This window comes from Girardinichthys multiradiatus, chromosome 17, assembly GCF_021462225.1.
Source record: "Girardinichthys multiradiatus isolate DD_20200921_A chromosome 17, DD_fGirMul_XY1, whole genome shotgun sequence".
NCBI classification, from domain to species: Eukaryota; Metazoa; Chordata; class Actinopteri; order Cyprinodontiformes; family Goodeidae; genus Girardinichthys; species Girardinichthys multiradiatus.
This window is the reverse complement of record NC_061809.1, coordinates 12,148,464-12,171,790: the sequence shown is the minus strand read 5'-3', so window position 1 is coordinate 12,171,790 and position 23,327 is coordinate 12,148,464. Positions and strand designations below refer to the sequence as shown.

The window sequence follows — 23,327 nt, the reverse complement described above, 5'->3', positions numbered from 1 at the left end:
TTTCTGAAATGTTTCTCCTATTTACTGGCACTGCGTCAGAAACATAACACAAAAATAACACAAAGCAGTTTATTTTCAACAGTGCCTCCTTCAGCCAAAAGTACAAACAGAAAACCCAAAGCTTTGATGACATATTGACTCTTTTTGTCTCTACAATCAGACAAACGGAGAAAAACGGACCAAATAATCTGTGGATTAATAGTCACCTGATTAATAAGTCAGTCATACCTAATGACTAATTGCTGCACACGCTTAGTTACAGGCATTCTACTCGTCCAGACATGGGAAATACTAATCAAATAACATATGTTTCCAGGCTAAGGATGGAACGAGGGGATTAGAGTCTGTAAAAATATTTGTATTTCTAGACTATTCCTTAACCCATTGCCTAAATGTTTTGTACTTCCTTCTTTGTGTTGATGTATTTTTCTTCTGTCCTTCCTTTCTTTCTTCTTAATGTCCTTCCTTTCTTTCTTCTTAATGTCCTTCCTTTCTTTCTTCTTAATGTCCTTCCATTCTTTCTTCTTAATGTCCTTCCATTCTTTCTTCTCATTTCCATCCATCCATCCATCCATCCATCCATCTACCTGCTTGTCATCCCTTCCAGCCTTATTTCTTTGCTCTTTTCTTTACTTTATTTTGTTCCCCCACCATTCCATTCTCAGGTAACTTCCTTCCTTCACTTTGTGGTGTCATTACTCTCTTTCTTTACTTTCCTGTTGTGTCCTACGTCCCTTCCTTGTATCATTCTTTTCTTTCTTCATCGACTCCTTTATATCCTTTATTCATTTCCTCCTTGTGTCCTTCATTTGCTCCTGTGTCATTCCTTTCCTCCCTCCCTCCTTCCCTTTCTTTCTTTCTTCCTCCCTTCCTTTTTTCTTGCTTGCAGTGCCTGGTTTGTGTGGGCTCCATATTTTAAAGCCTACCCACTGTGGAGAAATCTGCCATAAATTCTTAGAGTACTTTATTATTTATGATTGTAAGATAAACACACACGACAAAGAACTCTGGAAAGTTGAGCTAAGGTTAAAAGATTCTGGGATTTCTGAACAAAGAACATGTAGGCAGTCAACACTTACGGCATCTCCTCAGGCAGCACATCAGCCAGAATGTTGATTGAATCGGTTTTGGCTTTGGAGGTCGGAGCTGCTGCCAGAAGGAGCTTCAGAAGGGCGATCTGACAAACGTGAAAACACATTTCCATCATAATATTTTCCCCTCACAGCTCACTTAGTAAATCTTGTATTGGTTAAAACTTGACAGTGGTTCACCAGGGTTCAAAAAGCCAAACAGTGCCCAGTGTGTGGGTGTTTCATATAGACAACGACCCCAAAACACACAAGTAAGTGAGAAACATTTTGATTACAGAGCAAAAAGATTAATATCATGGAGTAGTCACATACGGACCTTCATCCAAAGGCCCTGGAGTGGCATCTAACATGCTGCTTCTGAGGCAAAACCAAGAAATACAGAGGAACCGTGGAATATGGTGAGATACCTCTCACAGGGGCCAGAAGGTTGGGCGACGTCATGCAACACTGATATGAAGCAGCTCTCAGAACGAGTGCCTGTACAACTAGAACTAGACTTAGTTCAGTGACTCAAAGGAAATTATCTTCACTCCCCTTAAAAGAACAACAACACTGCCATTATTTTTGAATGAAACTGTACACATACCAAGCCTTCACAGATGCACTGACACTTTTCTCTCACAATCCCCCAAAAAAGGCTCCAGCAGCTACTTAAAGAGGCAATAAGTGATGTCCTCGGAACAGAGGAGGACTAAAAGATCACAGCAAAATCATTTATTGTAAGTAGACAGGGCCTGTTTTGGTTGGGAAATTAAAGCTCTCTGAGTCTAAAGCACGGGGGTGGCTCTATTATCATAGGGGCTTGTGTTGTAGATGATGGCATCGGGAATATTATAGATTGGTTAGAGGGAACATTGATTCAAATGAAACAAATGTAAAAGGAGCAATGAACACATAACTCTCCAGGAAGACTATAACCCTACACTTTGGGAGTACGAGTAGATTTTATTAAATGAAACTCTTCAGCATATTTAACCTTTAATATACTGATGTCCAGAATCTGCTCCGTTCTACCAATTCTCTTGAATGAAACATATTTTCCAGCAGGTCCTTTAAACAGAGCTCATTAGTGACAGTAGTAGGGGTTTGTGTCATCTTTATTCATTGATTAAAGAAAACAAGCTGTAAATGCTTATAACTAGCTCACACACCAAAACGTTTACACCATCTCCCCAGTCTGACAATTTCTCTATTTTTCCCTGCCATGCCTAACAGATTAGATCGTCACCTACTGGTGGTATTACACCATTATGTAAGCACAGAGGGGTTACGAGTAACGAGACGCCAATAAAGAGCCACTCACCACATACTGCGAGAGATTAGGAAGCATTCCCACATATAAGATCTCTGCTGGGGTCTCCTCCACCTCTTCCTCACCCTGTCAACACAACACACACATCCAATAAGCATTTACTACGTTGAGTCCATGAAGAGAAACTGAGAAACCGGCTCACCAGACTGAGTGGACACTGCAGGAGCTCCTCTTCTTTCTTGATCTGGATCTCAGATACGGACACATACTTGTGCTGGAGGAGAGAAGAAAAAGGTAGAAATACAACAACAGCCGCGGTATAGTGTGGTTTTATCAGATCTGCTGTTTAGTGCTCCATGGGCTCTTTGGAAGGAATGGATTTGTGGGAGGATGCCAATAGCAGAGGACTCAGCAGCTCGTGAGCATTGATTAGTGGACATTTAATCCATACGAAAGGAAAGCAAACAACATGAAAAAAACAGAATAACTAGCTTATTTACAGTGATTTTTTTATATTGTTGTCACACTTAACGGTTTCAGATCATCCAACTAATTTTGTTAGCACACATAGATAACCAAAGGGAAAAAAAGCTGTTTTTAAATTGATGATTTTATTTATTAAAGAAAAATCTTTTCAAAACCAACCTGTCTCTATGTGAAAACGTAATTGACCACCTATTCAACCATGAGTTAACCATGATTAATCACATATCTGAGGTTCGGTTTTTAATGCCTGATTACCGTTTGTCCTGTAGAATCAAGAAATCACTTAAATAGGACTCTGCCTCACATCATGAAGTAGACTAAAAGATTTCAAATGACAGAACATCATACCCTGACCTATAAAGATTCATAGAATAGATTCATAGAATAAAACAGGAATCAATCACCCTATTGATGATAAAACATGCTAGAGGTAGTGTAATAGTCTGGGGTTGCTGTCCTGCTTTAGGACCTGGATGGGTTCTGGAGCACACCAGCATGTCCACCTCTAAATGGTTAAAAAAAAAACAAGGTCTTGGAAGGGCCAAGTCAAAGACTGAACTTAGAGTAACTGTGACAGGAGTGGGCCAACATTGTTCCACAGTGATGTGAATGACTTATTGCAAATGCTTAAAAGGCAGTCATTTCTGCCAAGAATGACACAATCAGTTTTTAAGTTTAAGGTTCCAGGTTTAATAAGTAAAATCATCTAAAAGCTGCATTTCATTTGAAAAATAAAAAAGCAAGAATAGAATTAATCCAGGGTGAGGGGGCAAATGATTTCTCACAGCGCTGTAAAAATCTTTTGTGGAAAACAAAACACTTAAAACACAAAAAGGTGTGCCAACTCACCTGTTTGAGGGTCTTGACACTCTCATGGATGGGTCTGGGTAACCCTACCAGGGTCTCTGTGTCACTATAGGAGAACAAAGGGTTAAGCCTGAACGAGAAACTAACAGATTCACCTACCTGAGCAGCACACTTACTTTCCCAAAGTAAAACCAATGAACTTATTCCTGCTGGTCTCCAGGAAGTGCTCAATGTCCTTCTCCCTGTAAATAAAAAGAATCCGATGGCGGAGTCATCTCATAAAATGTTCTGCCATGCTTCTGTTTCTGAAGGTGGAGCCTTAAAAGGCCCGGAAGGAATCAGCACCCTTTAAGTTCACAAACCCACAAGCTAAGTGTTCTGATAACAAATGAAAGAAGCAGTGCTATGGTGAGAAGTATGATTCATGTGTATTGAAGCAGCAGCAGTAACACCCTGCAGAGACACCCAGGCTGCCCTCTGGAATACACAGATGGAGACCATATTGCTGCTTGAGTGTGAAGAGAGAAACCTGTAAGATTTTTTTATAGATCTTATTTTAACCTCTCAAATGCTGGCACCAAGTGAAGGAACACTTAGTCCTGACACAAAGGTTTTCCTGGATTTAATGATGGAAACTTGACGGTAGAAAAACATCCTTTTCCTGTCTGTGCTTCAGGAATTACATGATTTGGTAAAATTTGGACTAATACTACAAATTGTCAGTGTTATATGAAGATCTAGTACTGTTTTGGTCTTATATCTTCCTGACATCCAATCTTTATCCCTGACGTACCTCAAAAATCAAATCCCGATACTTTCTGCGGAAATTTACCTAAAAGCTTAAAACAAAAATAAATAAATCGAGCATTTCGAGCTTTTGATTGTTTCTTTCAAATCCTTCAGTAAACAATAAACTAACCTAACTTTCGGGGCCCAGGGCAGGCCTTTGGGGAAGTTGACCCTCTCTGTCGAGGGTCTCAGTGGAGGCGGCGGAGGCTGGATGATGACGTCCCGGTCCAGCGGGTCCACCTCCCCCTCGATGCCGCTGTCCGTGTCCTCTGGGTCCTCCTCCTCATCCCGGGGGTCGTCGTTCTTGAAGGGGTCCCGTTCGTTGTAGGTGTCTAGGCTGTCCTGCTTGACCAGGGGCTAGTGGGGGGAGACAGATGACAAGGGGTCAACACTCATAAATACAGTAAAACAGGCATCCGACAGCAAAGATGCTGGAATTTCCTGAGGTAAAACTAAGTTCACTAAAACAATGTGTGTCTATATTTATTAGAAAACTCGATTTATTGGTGTTAAAACATGCTATCCCGATAGATCTGTGCAAAAAACTACATTCTAATTATTTTTTTAATCTATTATTTACTGAATTGTAGAGATATTGGTTTTTTGGATGAAAGTAGGATGAGAATATTGACAGCCCTTCTCAAAGTGTCCAGCCCACACTACTGTTCCCTAAAATAACAGCTGATTTCATTTTGAAAAAATGGCAAATTAGGGTTGGAGCGTGTAATTATCAAGTGAGAACGAGTACATTTTGAAATCATTTTGCCTTTTAACAGGTGCAACGAAACAAACAGGAGTGTGAGGGACACGTCAGTCAGGCACAACTTGTACCCACCCACGCCCTACTGAGAGGAGGACAGATTAAACAACGATAACAACACCTGTTTGCCTGCATTACGTGTAATGACTACCCACAGGAGTTTCATCTAGATTTGCATGAAAGGTAGTAAGAAAATATTCCACTCACTTGCACATGGTTAAAGGCAGTAGTTGGTAGTTGTTTAGACAAGAGTCAACCTTGGTATTTTAATGTTTAGAGTAAGGGTTTTTGGTATTCCAGAGTATTACTTCTCATTTTCTCAATCATCAGCTGATGGCATACGGTCTTTCTAAAGTACAACTTGAAAAGGGTATATTAATATAGCTAAACAAAGAATTGCTAGCAATTAAAAATAAAAAATCGAAAAGTGATTGCTTTGTTCTGAAGCAAAATCATTTTCACACTATCCTTTCAGACACTCAAAGTATAAGGCAGGGGTGTCGATCCGGACCGCTTGCGTGTTTTAAATGTTTCCCTGCTTTAAAACATTCAGGCGATTACCAGGCTTACGCTGAACTGCAATCAGCCATCAATGGAAATCAGGGGTGCTGAAGCAGGGAAACATGGGACACCAGAGCTCGAGGACAGACACTGAACACCTATGATATAAGGGTACCACTTGAAAAGCGGATATAGCAAAAGCAAGAGTTGCTAGCTCTTAGCAACCAAATGTAGTTAATTGTTGTTTAAGATTGTGACATGAGGTCACATTCTCTATACAATTGAAATCTTTTCGAACTAATAAAAAAAACAAAAACTTAAAAATGTTCCTTATTTGTGTTTCTTATAGCTCCATCCACTTGTCTTTTTCCAACATGTCCCCCAGCAGGATAGCGTACCCACATCATGATGCTGCCATCACCATGCTTCTATGAAAACAGCAACATTTGATGGCATGTTGAATTTGTTTTATTGGACGGCTTGACTTTTAGGTGCAAGGGTAACAGTGGGTAAATGGTATTAACTATAACCTAAACTAAGAATTGCATGGCCTTAGCTACCAAGTATTTTTAACCCAAAAAACGTGATGCTCTCACCACTGTGCTTGAGTGTAATCAGCAACAATTTATGGCATATTGGCTTCTGCACTACACGCATCCTGATTGTAGCGCAATATTTTGGAGATAACCTTGGAGATACCCCCACACCTAGATTTTAATAACACCTGTAATGTGGGATTTAACCTAAACTAAGCATTTCCACATCATAATAGTACCACCACCATGCTTGGCTGAGGTCAGCATCAATTCACAGCTTGGTGAAGAGGTGTCGTGTTTTGTACAGGAATTTTTCATAAAAATCTTTTGAGACCGTCAAAATGTAGGTGTAAAGGTACCACTTACAAATGGGATTCAGGTTAGGTTGCAATAAGAACTGCTAGCTCTCAGCTACCAAGTGGAGGTCACGATCTCCATATAGCTGAAGTCTTTCGAAAGATGTTTGTGTTATTCCTACATCCATTTCTCTTTCCTGGCAGAATATTCCCACATCATGATGCTACCACCATTATGCTGGAATATAGGGAAGGATACTCTTGTTTCTCAAGCTCAGTTTGCTCCAAACTGTTGGGACTGAGTCGGACTACAGTCCTCCAGGTACCTTTAAGAAAATCTCAGCAGGTGGTCATGTGTTTTTCTTGAGGCATTCCTTCTGTAAAAGTCTGTTTTGCAGACCGCTTCACTGACGGTCCTTCATGATGCCTGGCTTCTCAGGTGTGTCCCTAATAAACACTGTGGAGCCAGTTGCAGAAAGTTGGTTTCAAACTTTTAGTTTTAGAGTAATGGAGGCTGACAAAAGTAGCTGCAATTGGGTAAACCAAAGGTTTAATTTACTTATTTTTGAAAGATCTGGTAGAGTTAATGTTTCTAGATCATTATTTCTCAAATTCATCATATTTTCTGATTTGTAAAAAAACTCTCTTTGGATGCTGAAAGCTGGTGAATAACCTAAAACCATTCAACTCTGGGGCTGACAGCTGGGATTAATTTGACATTTTAACTGGGGATAAAGAGAGGGTTTCCACAGCAACCAAACACAGCATGTTGTTTTGAAGGTACCACACATGTGCACATCAGAAGAAACAGACACACTACTCAAGCAACACTGAGTCCTTATCTACACAGCAATCCCATTCCAAGAGTGAACCACACAAACTCACACAGTGTCTAAATGGCAACAGTGCAAGCATCAGGCATGAATAAGCTTTCTGGCTACTAGCTGAACTACTGCAGTCGGGGTACTAAGTGACGGGTGCATGGACTCTGTGTGGTGGGAAGGTGGGAGGGAGATGAGAAGAGAGGAGCAGGTGGAATTGTGTTGGGAGCCATTCTCTATGGAAAAGCCATTCTCTGCTAAGTGAACAGGTAAAGCTAGAGTTTTTCTACGGGGGCTAGGAGGGCCACCGCTTTCAATTACATCCAGTTGAGAGCAAGGTCAGCATCTGGAAAGGTTAAAACAAAAAATAGATTTACCATCTCAGTGAATGCATTTTAAAGAAAGTGGCCCCTTGCCTAAAACTCTACAAAGCATGGTGGCTTGTTTTTATAGCTAAAGACTAGTTGCAATGTGATGAAAACTACAAGAGAGATGCTCCTAAAGTGGATGTCTGAAGTGAACTGTCTGTATGAGAGAGTGGAAAGTGATCACTCCGGAGCCGATGGTTACAGCCAGCAAGTCAGCCCTGTCCCGCCAACCCTGCTGCCCACAGTGGAGGGGGAGAATGGGAGGGAGGAAGAAAATACAGGGCAAAAGAGAGAGGAGAAATTAGAAAAACAAAAGTAAATGACAAGAGAAAGTGGGATACTGAAAGAGGAAAAGAATATATGAGGAGAAAGTAAAGAAACTAACAGACAGACAGAAGAATAGGGCTGTGGGATTGCAGGGAAGTGGGAGAGGAGTGGCAAAAGTCCAGGTTGGTGCAGAGAGGAAATGCAGGAGGAAAAAAAGGGAATTTGTGGGTAAAGACCTGCTTCTTGGGAAAGGGACTGTCTCCTTCCAAGCTATCAACAAAGGCACTCTGTGGGGACACAAGGAAGAGGGGCAATGAGAAACCAGAGGGCAGTTAGAGCTCTAATGAAAGAGAAACCAAAAAAATAAGCAGAGGCTGGGAATCCCACAGCGGCACGAGCACCAAGATCATCTGTGGTCACTGACTTACAGCAGGGAACTGATGATGTTGGCACTGAAGCAGTTGTCAGTGTTAGAGCTGCAGAAGATCTACTCTTCCATGTAAATGAAGGATCAACTAAAAACAGCTGAGATGTGTGTTGGTGTGCGGGTTTGATGCGTGTACCCTGCGGCTGCGGCGGCCTCTCTTCTGCTGCTGCTGCTGCTCGATGAGCTCCATTGCCGAGGCCGGGGGAGACGCTGCTCTCATGGCTCTCACCACCTTGATGCTGTCCTCCGGGAGCGGGGGTAAGCTGAGGCGCTCCCGGGCTCGCACCTTCATCTGCTGGAGCTCCTCGAAGCCCCCCAAAGTAAACTGAGGAAAAAGAGCACAAATGCAGTGATTCTGAGGTATGAATTTAAGCAAAGAGAAGAACGCGACTGTCGGTGCATCCCCACAGTATGATGCTGCCACTACCATGCTGTAATGTAGACGTGGAGTGTTTTAGGGATAGTTTTTGACCACACACAGCCTTTTCCTTAAAGATCTGGTTTGTAAAGCTGTGTACAGGTCAACAGTTTTCCTTTACAGGTTCTCCCACCCGAGCACTGGCCATCTGCAGCTCCTCTACAGGTCTCCTGGCTGCTTCTTAGACTAATGATATACCCGATCAGTCTGCTCTGTTCCTTGGTCTACATAATGTTTTCAAAGTCTTATTCCTAAAAAACATTGTTAAACTATTTAGCATTTTCCTTCCATGTCAGGATTGTGTACCACTTTGTATTGGTCTGTCACATAAAGTCCCAGTAAAATACACTGAAGTTTGCGGTTGTGATGCAACAAAATATTGGTTTATTATACCAACCAGTACTGTTTTCCACAGCAGCAGCAGCACTTTCTTCATGGGGAAGTGGGGCGCGTTCATGCTGCAGAACTTGGTCACCATGGTGAAGAGGAGCAGAGCAAAAGGCTCTCCGTTGTAAAGAGGCGAACCTGAGGGTCGCATAAGTTTCTGCAGGTTAGAAGTGGTGATGTTTGGAAGTAGCTGTGCAAAAACAATGCAAACACACACCTAGCTCATTCTTGAAAGCCTCTCTGGCTGCTCTCCACTCTGGCCGGTCATCTTCTGTTTGAACACGAATGGTCTCCACCATCAGGTACATGATGCTAAGCAGCACCCTGAGAAGTTTTTGAAAATACATTTAGTCAAATTGTACAGGGGGCAAGTTTATAGTCGAATAAATCAAGAAGCACATGATTCTGCCAACTGCTTGTGTTTTAGTACAGGATCAAATGCCTCGCAGCCTCTCTAGTTTTCATGTTTCATAAAGTAGTGCATAATTATGAGGGAGAAGAAATATTAGACATGTATTACAAGAGTTTCACAAAACCAAAAAAAATGCGGTGTGCATTTGTACTCAGCCACATTTACTCTGATACCCCTAAATAAAACCCAGTTCCCTCAGATGCCTTCAGAAATTACTGTTTTCAAGCCATTCTTCCTTAAATATAAACTCTCCCATGATGAAGGAGCTGGTAGTAAATAAGCTAACAAGATTGATTTCAATTGCCTCAACAAGAAAAATTTTAACAGGCTTACAGCTTTCTTGCATTATGGGGTTTGTAGTTTTGTCACAAATCATGAAGAACAAGCGAATGCTGCCACCGCATTTCTCACGTATAAATAAAAAAATGTCAACAGACCAAGCAAAGAAAAACAAATGATTGGACATATTTAATTAGATACTAATTTAATACATAGTTTGGAAAGTCTGGGTCTATTTAAGACCTTAGAAAGCCTGAAGTTAATATACCTAAATTTGAAGCTTTTAATTACTTTTTAAGACCTTACAGAAACCATATGATGGAAAGATGGATGGAGCTTAATTTTTGAGACAGGAGCAGAGGTTCACCTTCAAGCAGGACAACAACCTGTATACAGCCAGAGCTACAATAAGATGGCTTACATCAAAGCATATTCATGTCTTAGAATGGTCTAGTCAAAGTACAGACCTAAATCCAACTGGGAATCAGTGGACTTGAAGATTGATGTTCATAGGCACTCTCTGTCTAATCTAACTGATCCCTGTATCATTTTTTTATTTACTTTGCAATTATGCTGTGCTTTTGGATGCTCTATCACATAAAGCCTTAATTAAACACAATGTTTGTAGTTTACAGTATTGAGGGATAGGAATACTTTTGTAAGGCACTGTACAAGTAGTTTAGAACTATTTGCGTGTAAATATGTTCCTCCAGCATGTAATTATTTGTGCACATTGATTCAGAAGACACAGAGAAGGAGTTCTGTATCTGTCATCTGAGCAGTGTGTGATTGGTGGCGTTCAGTCTGTTTTTTTCAAGCACAATTTCCACTAGAAAGCGGCAGAATTAATTCCATCTGGCCATTTTGTTTTAGATTTTAGTATTTGAGTATTTATTCTTAAATAAAGAAGGATGAGCCTTTGTTATCATTTGTGTGTTTATGTGACTTACCTGAGCTCTGTGCTATCTGCAAGAGAGATGGCAGGCTTCCTCACTGCACTGCTGCACGCCTGGCTGTTACTGCAGACACAATTAGTTTTCAATGTTTTAGTGGTTTATTTAAAAAAAGGGCAAGACAGTCTGAAAATCAATGCAAAGAAATAAGGACAAATTGTAGCAAGCAAGTAAAATTCACATTATGAACTAGAAGTTCAACACAGAGTGTTTTATTTAATTTCTCAGCATAATCTGCATGTATTTGGCTGTATTGTACTGCTTTGTTGTGGAGCCTGTTGATATGACTGTGCCTCAGAGAAGCCTGCACAACGATATCCCCAGTGGGGTTGACACCAGCAGTGGCATTGCTGACAAGTTCTGCATCCTCAGTAGATTGTGTGAAGTCTGGACAGCAGATGTTGCAGTATCCATATATTTCAAATCCTGGTAAATTGCATGTTATTTACTTTTTGCTCTCTGTCTGTATTATTTTGTGTTCCCTGCTTACTCTATCTCCATGCTGAGCAGCTCCAGCAGCGCTGTGAAGATGCCCATGTCGTAAAGGAGGAAGATGTTGTGTCTGGACCAGTGGAGGACATCCACCTCTGTGTCACACTCATCAAACACTCCTGGAGAAAGAGCCAGGAAAATGGGACACAGAACGTCAGCTATTTATCTGAATCGATGCTTTCAGCTCATTTTTCCCCCCTCAACCATTGATAGTTATTTTGAGTGTCTGTTATTTAGCAAGTGAGGAGTCATAATTAAAGGTCTGAAAGTCATAAAGTTAAAGACAGGAATCATAAAATGATGGGCTAACACTATCGCATGTAAAGAGAAGCGCTGTGGTTGTTAGTAATGGATTGCCACGAACCCTGAGCCAAGTAGAGGATGGCCCTGGCCACCTTCAGCCTCTTGTCCTGGTCCGTCACCTCCAAGGCGTCCAGCAGTCTCATGACATACGCTTTCTGCTCGTCTACCGTCAGCGTGGTCCACCTTCTGCCTCGAGCTGCAACACAAAGCTCATCACCTTTAAGACGTGTCGGTTCTATTTTTGCTTTGTTGACACACTTAAATGTTTTACAAATTTTATTATCAATACCAATACTATACAAAATGCAGCTTTCAAATGATAAATTCATTTGTTGGGGGTAAGAAAACCTACCTGGCCCTGTGTGAAAATATATTTCCCACCATTGTTAAATCATAAATTATCTTTGATTAACCACTGTTTTACTATCCACACCCAGGCCTGACTTCTGCTTGACCAGTAGAATCAAGAAAGCGCTTGAAGTGGTCTAGTCAAAGTCCGAACTTATATCCAGTTGAGATGCTATGACTGGGTGTTCATGTTCTAAAAATCCTCCAATGGGGCTGGATTAAAAAAATTCTGTAACAAAGACTGGGTCAAAATCCCTCCACAGTGATAAATGGATAGATTTCTTCCCTCAGTAACATAAATCATCATTTGAAAACTGCTTTTTGACAAAGGTTATTCATCCCCTGGTGATCTGAAACATGTAAGCCTGTGTTTGGGGAGATATTTACAACCGACTTTCATTTTACATGTATTTGTTTTTAGAAGGGAGGTTTTTTGCTTATTTCAGGAAGACAATGTTGGTTCTGCATGGCTCTAAGTCAAAAAGTGCACATCATCATCTTGGGGAGAAGGTATTATTTATGAGTGCAACACATATAGCCAAACATTCCAAGCAAATTATGGGGTACACCAAGGCTCTGCCTGGGCCCACTTCTTTTTCTCAAGCTAATAAGTTGGAACCCAGTAGAGAAAGCTCTACTATCTCTACTAATCTCCCTATTGTCCTTATACGTGATTTGTTCTAGTAGTCTCCTTCCCAGGCCAGTCTTCTCACCTACTGCCCGTTCCTTACATTTATTTAACATCTGATTTTTTATATGATGCAATAACTATGTTTAGTGAGTATGGATGTGAATGGGAAGGCCGACTCCTGCTTTATTCTGTATGTTATTGATTTAAACACAGCGGGTCATCCTATTGCATTAGCTCCGGAAGTAGCTGAAAGCACGGAAACCACTAATTAACAGGAACTGATATCATGATGTGAAAACAAATTGTAGAACATGATTAAAACCAGCAGCAAATGAGGCATACACAATAAATGAACTTCTACAGAAAGAAAACAAAGCAAACGCTTTACCTGTTTTTTCACTGTGCTCTATTATCAGACTGTTTATTTGATCAACGGAAATAGATACTTAGCATCATCATTACCAGTGAAGCACTGATAGCTCATAAAGGATGCTGTGACTTACTCTGAAATGCTTTTTTTCCCTTTGCCTGATCAGAGTACACAATTTTAACATTGTCTCTAGAAAAAAAAAACAGCAAAAAGCCTAAATCAGACATGTCTCCTCAATTATTGCAACTTATGTTCGTGACTTCTAGGGAATTTATAGGCAGCAACATAAAAGATCGATGAGCAGCCTGTCAGTTTCCCTCACAGATACTGCAGAGCACAAGCCAGGCAGGAAAACCACCACAATGCACTCACCCTAATGAAAAAGAACATGATGCAAACAGGCAGCTCTGAGCTGTATCTCTGTAAAACAGCAGCCGGAGAGACCATCATCTAATCCTGCTATTTATTATCCCTCCGTTTGGAGATGAGGTGAGAGAGGAGAGATTCTCTTTAAAAAGAAAATAATAGATTCTTTATTGAGCACAGCAAGCAGCCTGTGGCTATTTATGGTAATAAAACAATAACTTGCGATAATAAAATATCCACAAGATAAAATACGGGATTGTTCTAGAAATGGAAAATACAATTTGGGTGGTCCATTCTTCAGCTAGCTTAAATGAGGAGGGCTTTGATGTGCCTGCTCTCGCTCGCCTCTCATTTTAGGAACCCCAGCAGCACACAGATGAGAAAAGCAGCTTATATCTTCCTAAAGACACCCCTTTACATGAGAAATAGTTCTGCTTTGCTTGCCCTCTGACCACAAAGGTTGTTTCCAGTTAATTAGAGGTGAACTATTGCTCATTTTATTCCCTCTCCAAACTAATAACCTTTTCAGTGTATGCAGCCATGTGTGCTGCTGAAATGTAACCTTAAGTTAACCTTCAGTTTGTCATTTTAAAGAGCTATTATACATCAGTAGTAACAACAACTGCAATAAAAAGCAGCAACAACAAGCAGCAGCCCCCATCTTCTGAGCAAAGACTTCTGATGTCCGACATAAATTAGTTTGCTCATCTTAAAACCACACACAAATGATAGAATTAAATAGGAATGTGTTAAGTGAAAAAGCTTTGGGATTGGGTGTACCACAGGGAATCATCTTTAGTCCTCTTTTTTTATTTGTGATTTCTGAATCATTTTGAAGCTACTGTTTTTTCCCCCATCTTTTTCTGTATGCAGACGATTCAGTCTTAATAGTTGCACACTGGGTCGAGGACATGCTAAGCACTGAATCATAGAAAACCAACAACTTGGGTGATTGTGAAAAGGTGGTCTCGTCACAAAAAAATCTGTACTTTAAACTACGGACATGTGTTTAACTGGTGAAGACATAGGTCTAAATGCCCAAACCAAAACAAACCAAAGAATTTGATTCTTAGATAAAAAAGGAGCTTTCTTAGGGAATCGACACTGCACATCCTGACAGAGGAACTTGTACTTCATGCTGCAATTTCCTGGTAAACCGACCTTTCCCAGGTTTTAGAGCACAAATTACAGACGTCTAAAAATAAATTACTAAGAGCCATCCCTAAATAACATCCCCGTATAAATCTTGAACACAATCTATCTTAGAATGGCACTTGTAAAACAGTCCCAAAGTAATTGAGAAATTATTTTTCATTTATAAGTCACATTCACAAAGTTTAACAGATTTTTTTCCCTACAGATTTTAAGCATCATGGTGTTGAAGCAGCTTCTTGTATAGTACAGCTAAGCCGGGCAATAAATTGTCAAAGAAAATAAAACCAAATAATTTTCAAGCACTTACAAGGTGAATCAAACTCTACATAAATTTAGGTTTCCATACATTTAGGGTTAGAACCCCTTAAGAACAAAATAAGATTCATGGTTGCTCCTTTTTACAAAATTTTTTCCCCATAGTATTATGTCTATTATTGAATGTTTGTATTGGGTTTATGTATCTAGAGGACCATAAACGGAGATAAGCTCTTGGCTCTCTTGTGTTGTCATCCTCGGTGATGAGACCTGACTGTAGCTACGAAGTGCTAATGTTGCTTTGCTCTGTACTATCACCAAAATGAATCCAATGCAGTTCAATTTAATTCAATTCTGACACACTGTACCATGGCTCCTGAAGTCCTCCTCGAAGTAGTCTCTGTTCAGGGCAAACTCTGGCTCTTCTGTGTAACTGTACAGCTCTGCGGAAAACATGAAACGCATTGTATAAATTTTCCTGTCAAACTGATTTGCTTTTTTTGTCTCCCTGTATGGCTAAAAAAACAATGTGAAAGTTATGGAATGGCCTATTTAAAGTCTGGAACAAAGCCTGACTGAGATAAGAACACATTAATGTGGCTCATTAAAAAAACATTGGCCAAACATTTTCCACAGTGATGTGAAGACTCATTGTTTCTTAAAAAGCAAAAACAGATTAAATCGGTAAGGGGGGGAAATAATTTCTCGCTGCACTGTTCATAAACTACAGATTCACTGTCGGCTGATTTTCACTTTGATCTACTGTGGTAAAAAAGAAAATCCAATCTTTTTCTGATCAGTGAACCTCGGTGCTACCAGGTTGGTAAATATAACCCCCTTCTGTGTGGAAGCTGTTACTGTAGGAATGTTGGTTTCATTAAGTGTCAGTGAGGTGTTTAAAATGAAGTCAGAGGAACCACAAACGGTGTAAAAAGCTATTAAAATGAATCTATGTTTATTCATGCTGATGTAACAGAAGGTTCTGGTTGTATCACTGGGAAGCAATATGCATATTAACAGAATTACATTAACATTCAGGCATTGAAGCGGTTATACACTATATAACACAAAGAGGCTTTTTAAGTTATGTAAAAGTGGAAATTATTGATGGCAATTGAATGATTATTAAGTTGTTTATACATTTTTATATGTATAAACAAAGTGCACATAGTTAGCATTTACCCAGAATACATGCAGTTAGAATAGCAAAAATTCAATTGAATTTACATGAAATTCATTCACTGGAAATTCACTTTTCAACAGATCCATGAGGATTTTTCCAGATCCTCTAAACTGAGATCACTCCTACCAGTGTCTGCTGTAAGGGAGGTACCAACTGCTCATACGGACTCCACACAACCCCATGTTAAGCATTGCTGATCACATTAAACTCTGGCCAAAACCAAACTGTGTTCAGTTTAATTATACAGTGTTAATTAAGAACAAAGAAGGTTGGAGAAGAAAAGGAAACAAATGGCTTCTTTATTATTAGAGGTGCCTCACTGACTCTTTAATGTTTACACTAAAACCCTCTGAAACACCCAAAAGGAAATGAGCTGGTGTCATATTAGGGTTATCTGGTAAACATCCCATTTCACTCTCTCTTACCTGCACTTTCTTCATCTTCACCTCTCTTTAATCTTTACAGTAAACTCAAGATGCCTAGGTTAAATTCTGTGGTGCAACTGTCCTTAAATGTGCATGTGTATGAGGCAAAGCTTGTCAAGTCTTAAGAGAGGCTAATTAGACCAGGCTTTGAATCAAGAGGGGACAACTGGTCCTAGCAAGACTGGTGTTCTAGAGGAAGAGTTCACACAGCAATAAAAGTAAAAGGCCCCAACCCCTGTTTCAGTCACTGTGGATCACATCTTTTTCATGGACATCCATCCATTTGTCACACTGTTGCACATCTCCTTCTGCTCTCAGAGTACTCGTCATTCTCTGACCCAAGGATATGAACTGCTGTGAATGACTGCATGCTCACCAGGGTGACTAAGGGCCTGGCAAACTGTCTGCAGCATATCATTCACCATGAGGATGACCATCATGACTCAAAATCAAACACATACAAACCACAAATTGGCGCTGGATGGAAATCTAAATTAGACCCTCAAAATTATCTTGTGTTTAAACTTAATCAGAAAAAAATTGGACAGTGTTTGATTCCAATATTCTTCATGATGTTTTTTTTATCTAAAGAGTCCCAATCTTCATTCCAGATAAACATGCAGAAAAAGCCTTTTCAAAATCAGAAAGAAAGGAGAACAGGGCATCCAAGTACATAGTTGAGGAAATGGCTCCAAGGAAATAGATACTAAATGTGTCCTTATTTACAGTAACAGCAAAAAATAAACCTGGTTAACCTGGTTAAAACACTATGCTTGTATTTGAGAGGTCCTCAGTTTGCTTCCAGCTCATGCAAAAGTTGGAGAACTGCAGCAACGGGGCATGTTGGGGTCCTTACTTCTCTGTAGCACCAATTTACTTTAAGGCTATTCCACACATTTTTACCAGGGGTCCAAATAATTTAGAAGAGGGCAGAGTACGATCACAGTGGCTATGCATGAAAACATGTTCGCATGCAGGAGATGTAGGGACTTCAGTGGAAATGTGAAGTTCAGTAAACCTTCAGTACTACCTGAAAGCTCAGCTGTGATCGTGTCCGAGTCGCCGTATTCAAACTCCAGGTTTGGAGACTCCATGGAGCTCTATGAAGAAGAACAAAATACACATTGGCACATTATGAATCATTATGAACTGTAGTTTATCGCTATTTATCTTAAACCCATGTACACAATAGGCATGGGTTGGTTAAGAGCATTACATTGTATACCAAGGTTTTTGAATAATTACTGATTAAAACCTGCTAAAACTTCCAGTAGTCCAGTTCTGGATTAACGGGGGTTTTCTCTGGCTGTTTGAAGAATACTCAACATTTCCCCTCCCCCACCTGTTTTAGCACACTGCTGGTTAGCTGCCTGGAGAAAGGTTACTGCACTTCCGAGAAAGAAAAGCAGGTAGTGTCATCACTCTTCACGCAGTTTCCAAACTACAGCTGGCAAGCTATGAGTGGTATGTCTGTCAAACAATTGAATGTATGCTAGTTAAACGAGCAGATAACCTGATTAATTAACAAGCTAATGCTAACTTGTTAAACTCCTAGCATTTCTCTACAAGAGAATACGGACAATGTTCAATATCTTGTGCAATGAGCACTTAAAATAAACTTTTAAATGTAGCTGGTGTTTATTACTGTAAATTGTATCTAGGACATGAACTGCACATAGGCACACTCTTCCTCTGGCTCATTTTGATTTTGGGGTTATTACTATTATTATTGGCTGTTCCAGCAACAGGCAGCACCGATTAGTATATTTTGCATATTTTGCCTTAGATCCTTGCCCGACAGCTAACAGGTGCTCTCTATGGGGGGAAGACACACAGCTCCTGAATTAATCAGCCTATAATTGATCAGTTACAGGAGCCTCAAAGAGGTCTGGTGTTGCAACAAAGAGCAGCGGCACTGCAGCAGTGAGAGAAGAGAAGAGAAGAGAAGAGAAGAGAAGAGAAGAGAAGAGAAGAGAAGAGAAGAGAAGAGAAGAGAAGAGAAGAGAAGAGAAGAGAAGAGAAGAGAAGAGAAGAGAAGCGCATTCAAGCAAATATGACTCCCTCTGTTTGATTCACAGAGGATTAACGGCTGTGGTCAGGCAGGGGGTCCCTCTTGACCTTGACTCTAGCCTTATTGTGTGACTTATAACACAAGAGACAGAAAATGCTGAGCAGCTACATGCAACTGCAGCAACTCAATTTCCAACATGTTTCCATTTAAAATAAGTATGATTTTACCTTAAGGACACGGAAGAAAGGGTTCCAAGAAGTTTGAAAGTTGGTTTCTGATGAGTAAAGTCTAAGCTTGATGTATATCCATGTACACTCACGCAAGCGTGCAACAAGGAAATAATGCTTCTCTAATTTGCAGGAAAACAGGTTGTGCGAGACATACCAAGACATGAGAAAGGAAGAACACCGGAGCACGCAACAATAATAATCAGAGTAAGCTGCACTAAAGCTTTTACTTTATGGACCAATACATAAAAAAAGGAAAACAGCCTGGTGACTGCTGGATTAATAAATCTAATTTTATGCCAATGAGGTTTAAAGACAATCTTGATGTCACCTGAAGCTCCAAGCTCTGAGTGTTAGCTGTATTTAACCCAATGAAAACAATCCCTAAGGGGCCCGGCCCAGATCTGTAAATAAGGATGTGCTTTCTGACTCAGCAGTCCTGGTTAAAACACTGTCTGCTGCCGTTTATTAACAGTCTCCTATAAATATACACCGACAGTCAGCATCAACAAGATCGTGTAGGGCATCAGCTAGCGACCGGCTAAATGGCATTGTTTGATACTATTACTGCACTTATGAACCAGAAACAAACAGGCCCTTAACTGTGCAAATAAGCAAGGAAATCTTTTGTTAAACACACAGCGTAGTTCAGGATTTAGTTTTATGGAGGAATATGAGAAAGAAATATCTTGTCCACGGTTGGAAGAGCTAAAATAGTTTACAGTTTTGAAAGTTGCAAATACTGTAAATTCCTCTGAGGGAAGCAAGCAAGCTATGACTGCCTTCAAGCGTTTCTACTGATAGTGAGTCGTTTGCAACACTGTGGAGGAATTCTGGTCCAGTCTTTTGCAGAACTGTTTTAATTTAGCCACATTGGAAGGTTCTCAAGCAAGAACGGATTGTTTAGGGTCTCAGCATCTCAGTTGGTTTTAAGCCGTTCGGAAGTGGACCCGACAGTGTGCTTTGGATCATTATACCGCTCCATAACCCATATGTGCTTGACCTCAAGGTCACAAACCGGTAACTGGAAACTCAACTACATCAAATCATCCAGGTCTTGAACAAGCATACAGCCCACCCCCAACCCAACAATCAGCCATGACTCACACTACCAGGCGATAGGTTGGCAGTTGTGCCATACTTTTATTTATTTTTTTTCAGATAGTGGATTGAAAAGAGCTCATCGATTGATCGGAATCACAAAAAGGGAGAACTTGGGCTTACCATCCATTCGCCTAAACTCCATTTCCCTTTTGTTTCCCACATTCTCCATCCTGTCTTCTAATCTGCCTCACAGATAACAGATGGGCACTCAGATCAGCAGAAACTATAGAGGCACAGGTCTAGATTACACATACAGGGCCTGCACCGCATCTAAACACAGCTTTGACGATAAATGCTTTCAACACCTGTGCCATGGAGCCACCAATTCCATCAACCAACCCCTTTGTCAGCCCTGCCCATCCCAGAATTCAACGGCTGTGAGATAAATATGCTCTAATTCTGCCACCCCACCACCCCCACCCTGCTTGCTTTCAAAGCATGAACTGAATGACAGCTCTGACTGACAACCATAATGTCTAATGTACTGCATTAGGAGTCAAGCCTAGCAATAGAGCTCCATCTTCTTGTAATTTTTTCATGAGGAAGATAATATATAGGCATAAACTGAGCTGTGCTGGCTTGATGAGGATTTAGAAAGTGACGGAAACATTCAAGGCTTCAAGGTTTAGCCTTTACTGCTTTTTGATATTCCAGAACGCAAATTAAGTCAGTTTCCAGGCTTAAAAACCAACAAAGAGTAGCAATACGCTGCATTAGTGAATCTGTTGCAGGCAGGTCTTGAATTTCAACACACTACTTAAAGCTATTCGTCAGACTTTTATTTGAAGTCAATTAGACTATATTTAGATATGTTTGATACCTACAAAACAAGTTTTTTTTTATTTGTTTTGCTAATTTCTTGTAAATTGTTACTTGAACAAGATATAATCTACCCTTTAAAACAAGCCTCCATAGCTACATCTCTAATGACATCACAAAAGGTGTACGGCAACCGATCAGAGTTCTCACGTCCATCTATTTGTATATTTATTTGTTTTCATTTTTTTTTTTTTTATTACATTACTGCTTTAAACAGCTTTGCCTGTGTTCTGTATGGAGGCAGCTAAAAAAATGTGTAACATTTCTTTGGGTTTTTAAATTTGTAAAATATCTAATCATGCATATTTTACAGGCATGGCTCTGTTTTGTGAAGTTTTTCTTTGTGTCTTTCGATGTCTTACAATAACATGGTTTTGTGACTCTTTTCCCCCTAAAGTAATTTAACCTGAAATATTCTACATTTAAAAGACTTAGCTGAAATAGCGTCCTCTTGGGTGTCTGCTGGAGAATGTGCTTTCTAAAAAGTTGCATTTTCAGAAATGTTGTTTCTTCTTCTCTTTTTTTCCTCATTTGTAAATTTGGTCAACATAAAACAATAAAAAATGTAATCAAATTAAATAAGGAAGGGTTAAATAAAAAGTTAAGAATTTGAAATAAAATAAGCTGATAGAAGCAGTTTGTAAAGAGAACCGGGCCAGAGTGAAACACTCATATTTCGATGTCAAAAAGTGATTTTGAAATTCGAACATTTCGATACTTTCCTGTAAAACTGCTGCATCATCTGCTACCCCCACCCAAAAACATTTCCCAAGCATGTAGACTTATAACGAGCCTCTTACAGGTCAAATTGAACTTAAACTTGTCTGACTCTTTGCTGAAATCTTGAAAAAGTTGCTCATCCGCCATGGAGTGTACAAATTCTAGCTGATCACCTCAATTCTTGTGCCTCTTGTGATGTCATCAGCCCATATAGAAACAAAGCAGCTTTAGCGGTTTATTTTTTCTCAGTGTGCTTTTTACAAAGTCAATTTTGTGAAATCGTGCTGTGGAAATTCATACTTCATTATGCTGCTGGGTTATTAATATTAGCAAACAATCGTTAGTGAAAACAATACTTAATTGGATGTTAGCTTTAAACCAGTATTTTTTTTTTACTATTATTTATTACATAAAAAGTAAAAATTTGCCGATTTAAAAAAAAATGCATGATCCAAATGTCAATATAAGCATAAAACATTGACGTTTAAAGAGCATAAAGTAAGATTTCGTTAGAAATGTGTGTCTGGTGGTTGCTGTGTGACCTGGCAGCAGCAGACACATTTCACCACCTGCATGCAGCACCACTGTAGGATTGCCGGGTTATTTTTAGGTCTCGGCTGCCAAAATAACACATCCCCATCTGTCCGCATGCCTGCACGCTTCCGAGCCAAGATGCTGCATGGAAAAGGACATTCAGCTGATCTGAAGCCTGAAAGCTCCCCAGCAACAACTCACACACACTCACACACGCCTACTACAAGCTGTGACAGCCCCACTGTACACAAACGCCTCTCGCCTTTACCTCCGACTCTTTCTGCTGGTCCTTGAACACATCTTTCCCTTTCGGCTTCTGTCTGTCGCCGTTATCGTTAAGGTTATTAATGATAGGTACCTCCATGTCCTCCGCCTGCATCTTTGTCGCTGCGGCACGGATCACTTCCACCTCGGAGGGTCGTGCATGCCCGGTCCGGCGGAGAACCGAGACTGCACCGCGCCAGGAGGTGCAGCTTTACTACAGAGAACCAAGTTGAAGATCTCCTCCTCCTCTCCCTCTTCTTTCTATCTGTTTCTCCTGCTGCGGATCCTGTTCCTCCACAAATCTGTTTGATTCGCTGTCCCCGCGTGTTCCGAGAGGGCGGGGTTACAGTCAGACAACAGAGAGAGGGGCGTGAGCTGACCCCCCATTAATGTCAGTGTGCCAGCCACAAGGGTAATGGCTCACAGCAGCTGTTTTCATGGCCCTGCAAAAGTCTTCAAATCATTTGAACTTTTTCATGTTGTGTTGCCTTACAACGTCAAGCTAAATGTATTTTATCTGGATTATCCAGTTACAGGTATTTCTGTATATTTTTCTACCAACTTTGCAAATCCAGAAAAAGAAGATTTTGATCATTCCACTTTGCAAAATAGGTAAAGCTCAGTTACATTGTATGGACAGCATCTGTGAGCACACATTTTAAAGTCTTGCATCAGATACTCAATTGGATTTAGGGTTGGACTTTGAGACTTGGTCATTTTAACACATTAATCTGCTTTGATTCACACCACTCCATTGTAGTTATATGTGTCGTTTTTTATGACCTCTATCAGCATTTCTGTTTAACTGTGACTCCTTCCTGGAGTGCAGAGGGGGGCTGAGCTCACTTGAATATGAATAGAAAACAACATGAACAACTTGATGCTCTCTTTCTATAGATGGTGCTCTTGGCCCTGTCTTTCTTTGTGACTTTGTCTCTCTCCTAGTCAAAGCAACTGAAGGAGATACAGCTGCAACTAACTGAAAGGGATGTTCGGGTGCTAACCCGGATTGTATCCAAAAAACATAAAACCACGGCTGCCCAAATCACGGCAGAATTAAATGTGCACCTCAACTCTCCTGTTTCCACCAGAACTGTCCGTCGGGAGCTCCACAGGGTCAATATACACGGCCAGGCTGCTATAGCCAAACCTTTGGTCACTCATGCATATGGTGGTTTCAATGGTGCAAGGAGCGCAAATCTTGGGCTGTGGACAATGTGAAACATGTATTGTTCTCTGATGAGTCCACCTTTACTGTTTTCCCCACATC

The 23,327-nt window shown here is 40.4% G+C and overlaps 1 protein-coding gene across 1 annotated transcript in view; it reads right to left on the bottom strand.

Annotated features, from left to right (window-relative positions):
- strip2 (striatin interacting protein 2) overlaps positions 1–22,654 on the bottom strand; it is a 31,026-nt gene extending 8,372 nt beyond the window's left edge. Inside the window, exons 1-16 of the mRNA XM_047390010.1 lie at positions 22,062–22,654; positions 17,409–17,478; positions 15,139–15,213; positions 11,707–11,841; positions 11,341–11,461; positions 10,848–10,916; positions 9,424–9,530; positions 9,217–9,344; positions 8,538–8,726; positions 8,211–8,261; positions 4,556–4,782; positions 3,813–3,878; positions 3,679–3,742; positions 2,546–2,617; positions 2,395–2,469; positions 1,080–1,177 (exon numbers count right to left, since the gene is read on the bottom strand). Of these exons, the coding sequence (XP_047245966.1) occupies positions 1,080–1,177; positions 2,395–2,469; positions 2,546–2,617; positions 3,679–3,742; positions 3,813–3,878; positions 4,556–4,782; positions 8,211–8,261; positions 8,538–8,726; positions 9,217–9,344; positions 9,424–9,530; positions 10,848–10,916; positions 11,341–11,461; positions 11,707–11,841; positions 15,139–15,213; positions 17,409–17,478; positions 22,062–22,172 (1,658 nt within the window). The 5' untranslated portion in view covers positions 22,173–22,654. The remainder of the gene's footprint in view (positions 1–1,079; positions 1,178–2,394; positions 2,470–2,545; positions 2,618–3,678; positions 3,743–3,812; positions 3,879–4,555; positions 4,783–8,210; positions 8,262–8,537; positions 8,727–9,216; positions 9,345–9,423; positions 9,531–10,847; positions 10,917–11,340; positions 11,462–11,706; positions 11,842–15,138; positions 15,214–17,408; positions 17,479–22,061) is intronic.
- Between the last annotated feature and the right edge of the window lie 673 nt (positions 22,655–23,327).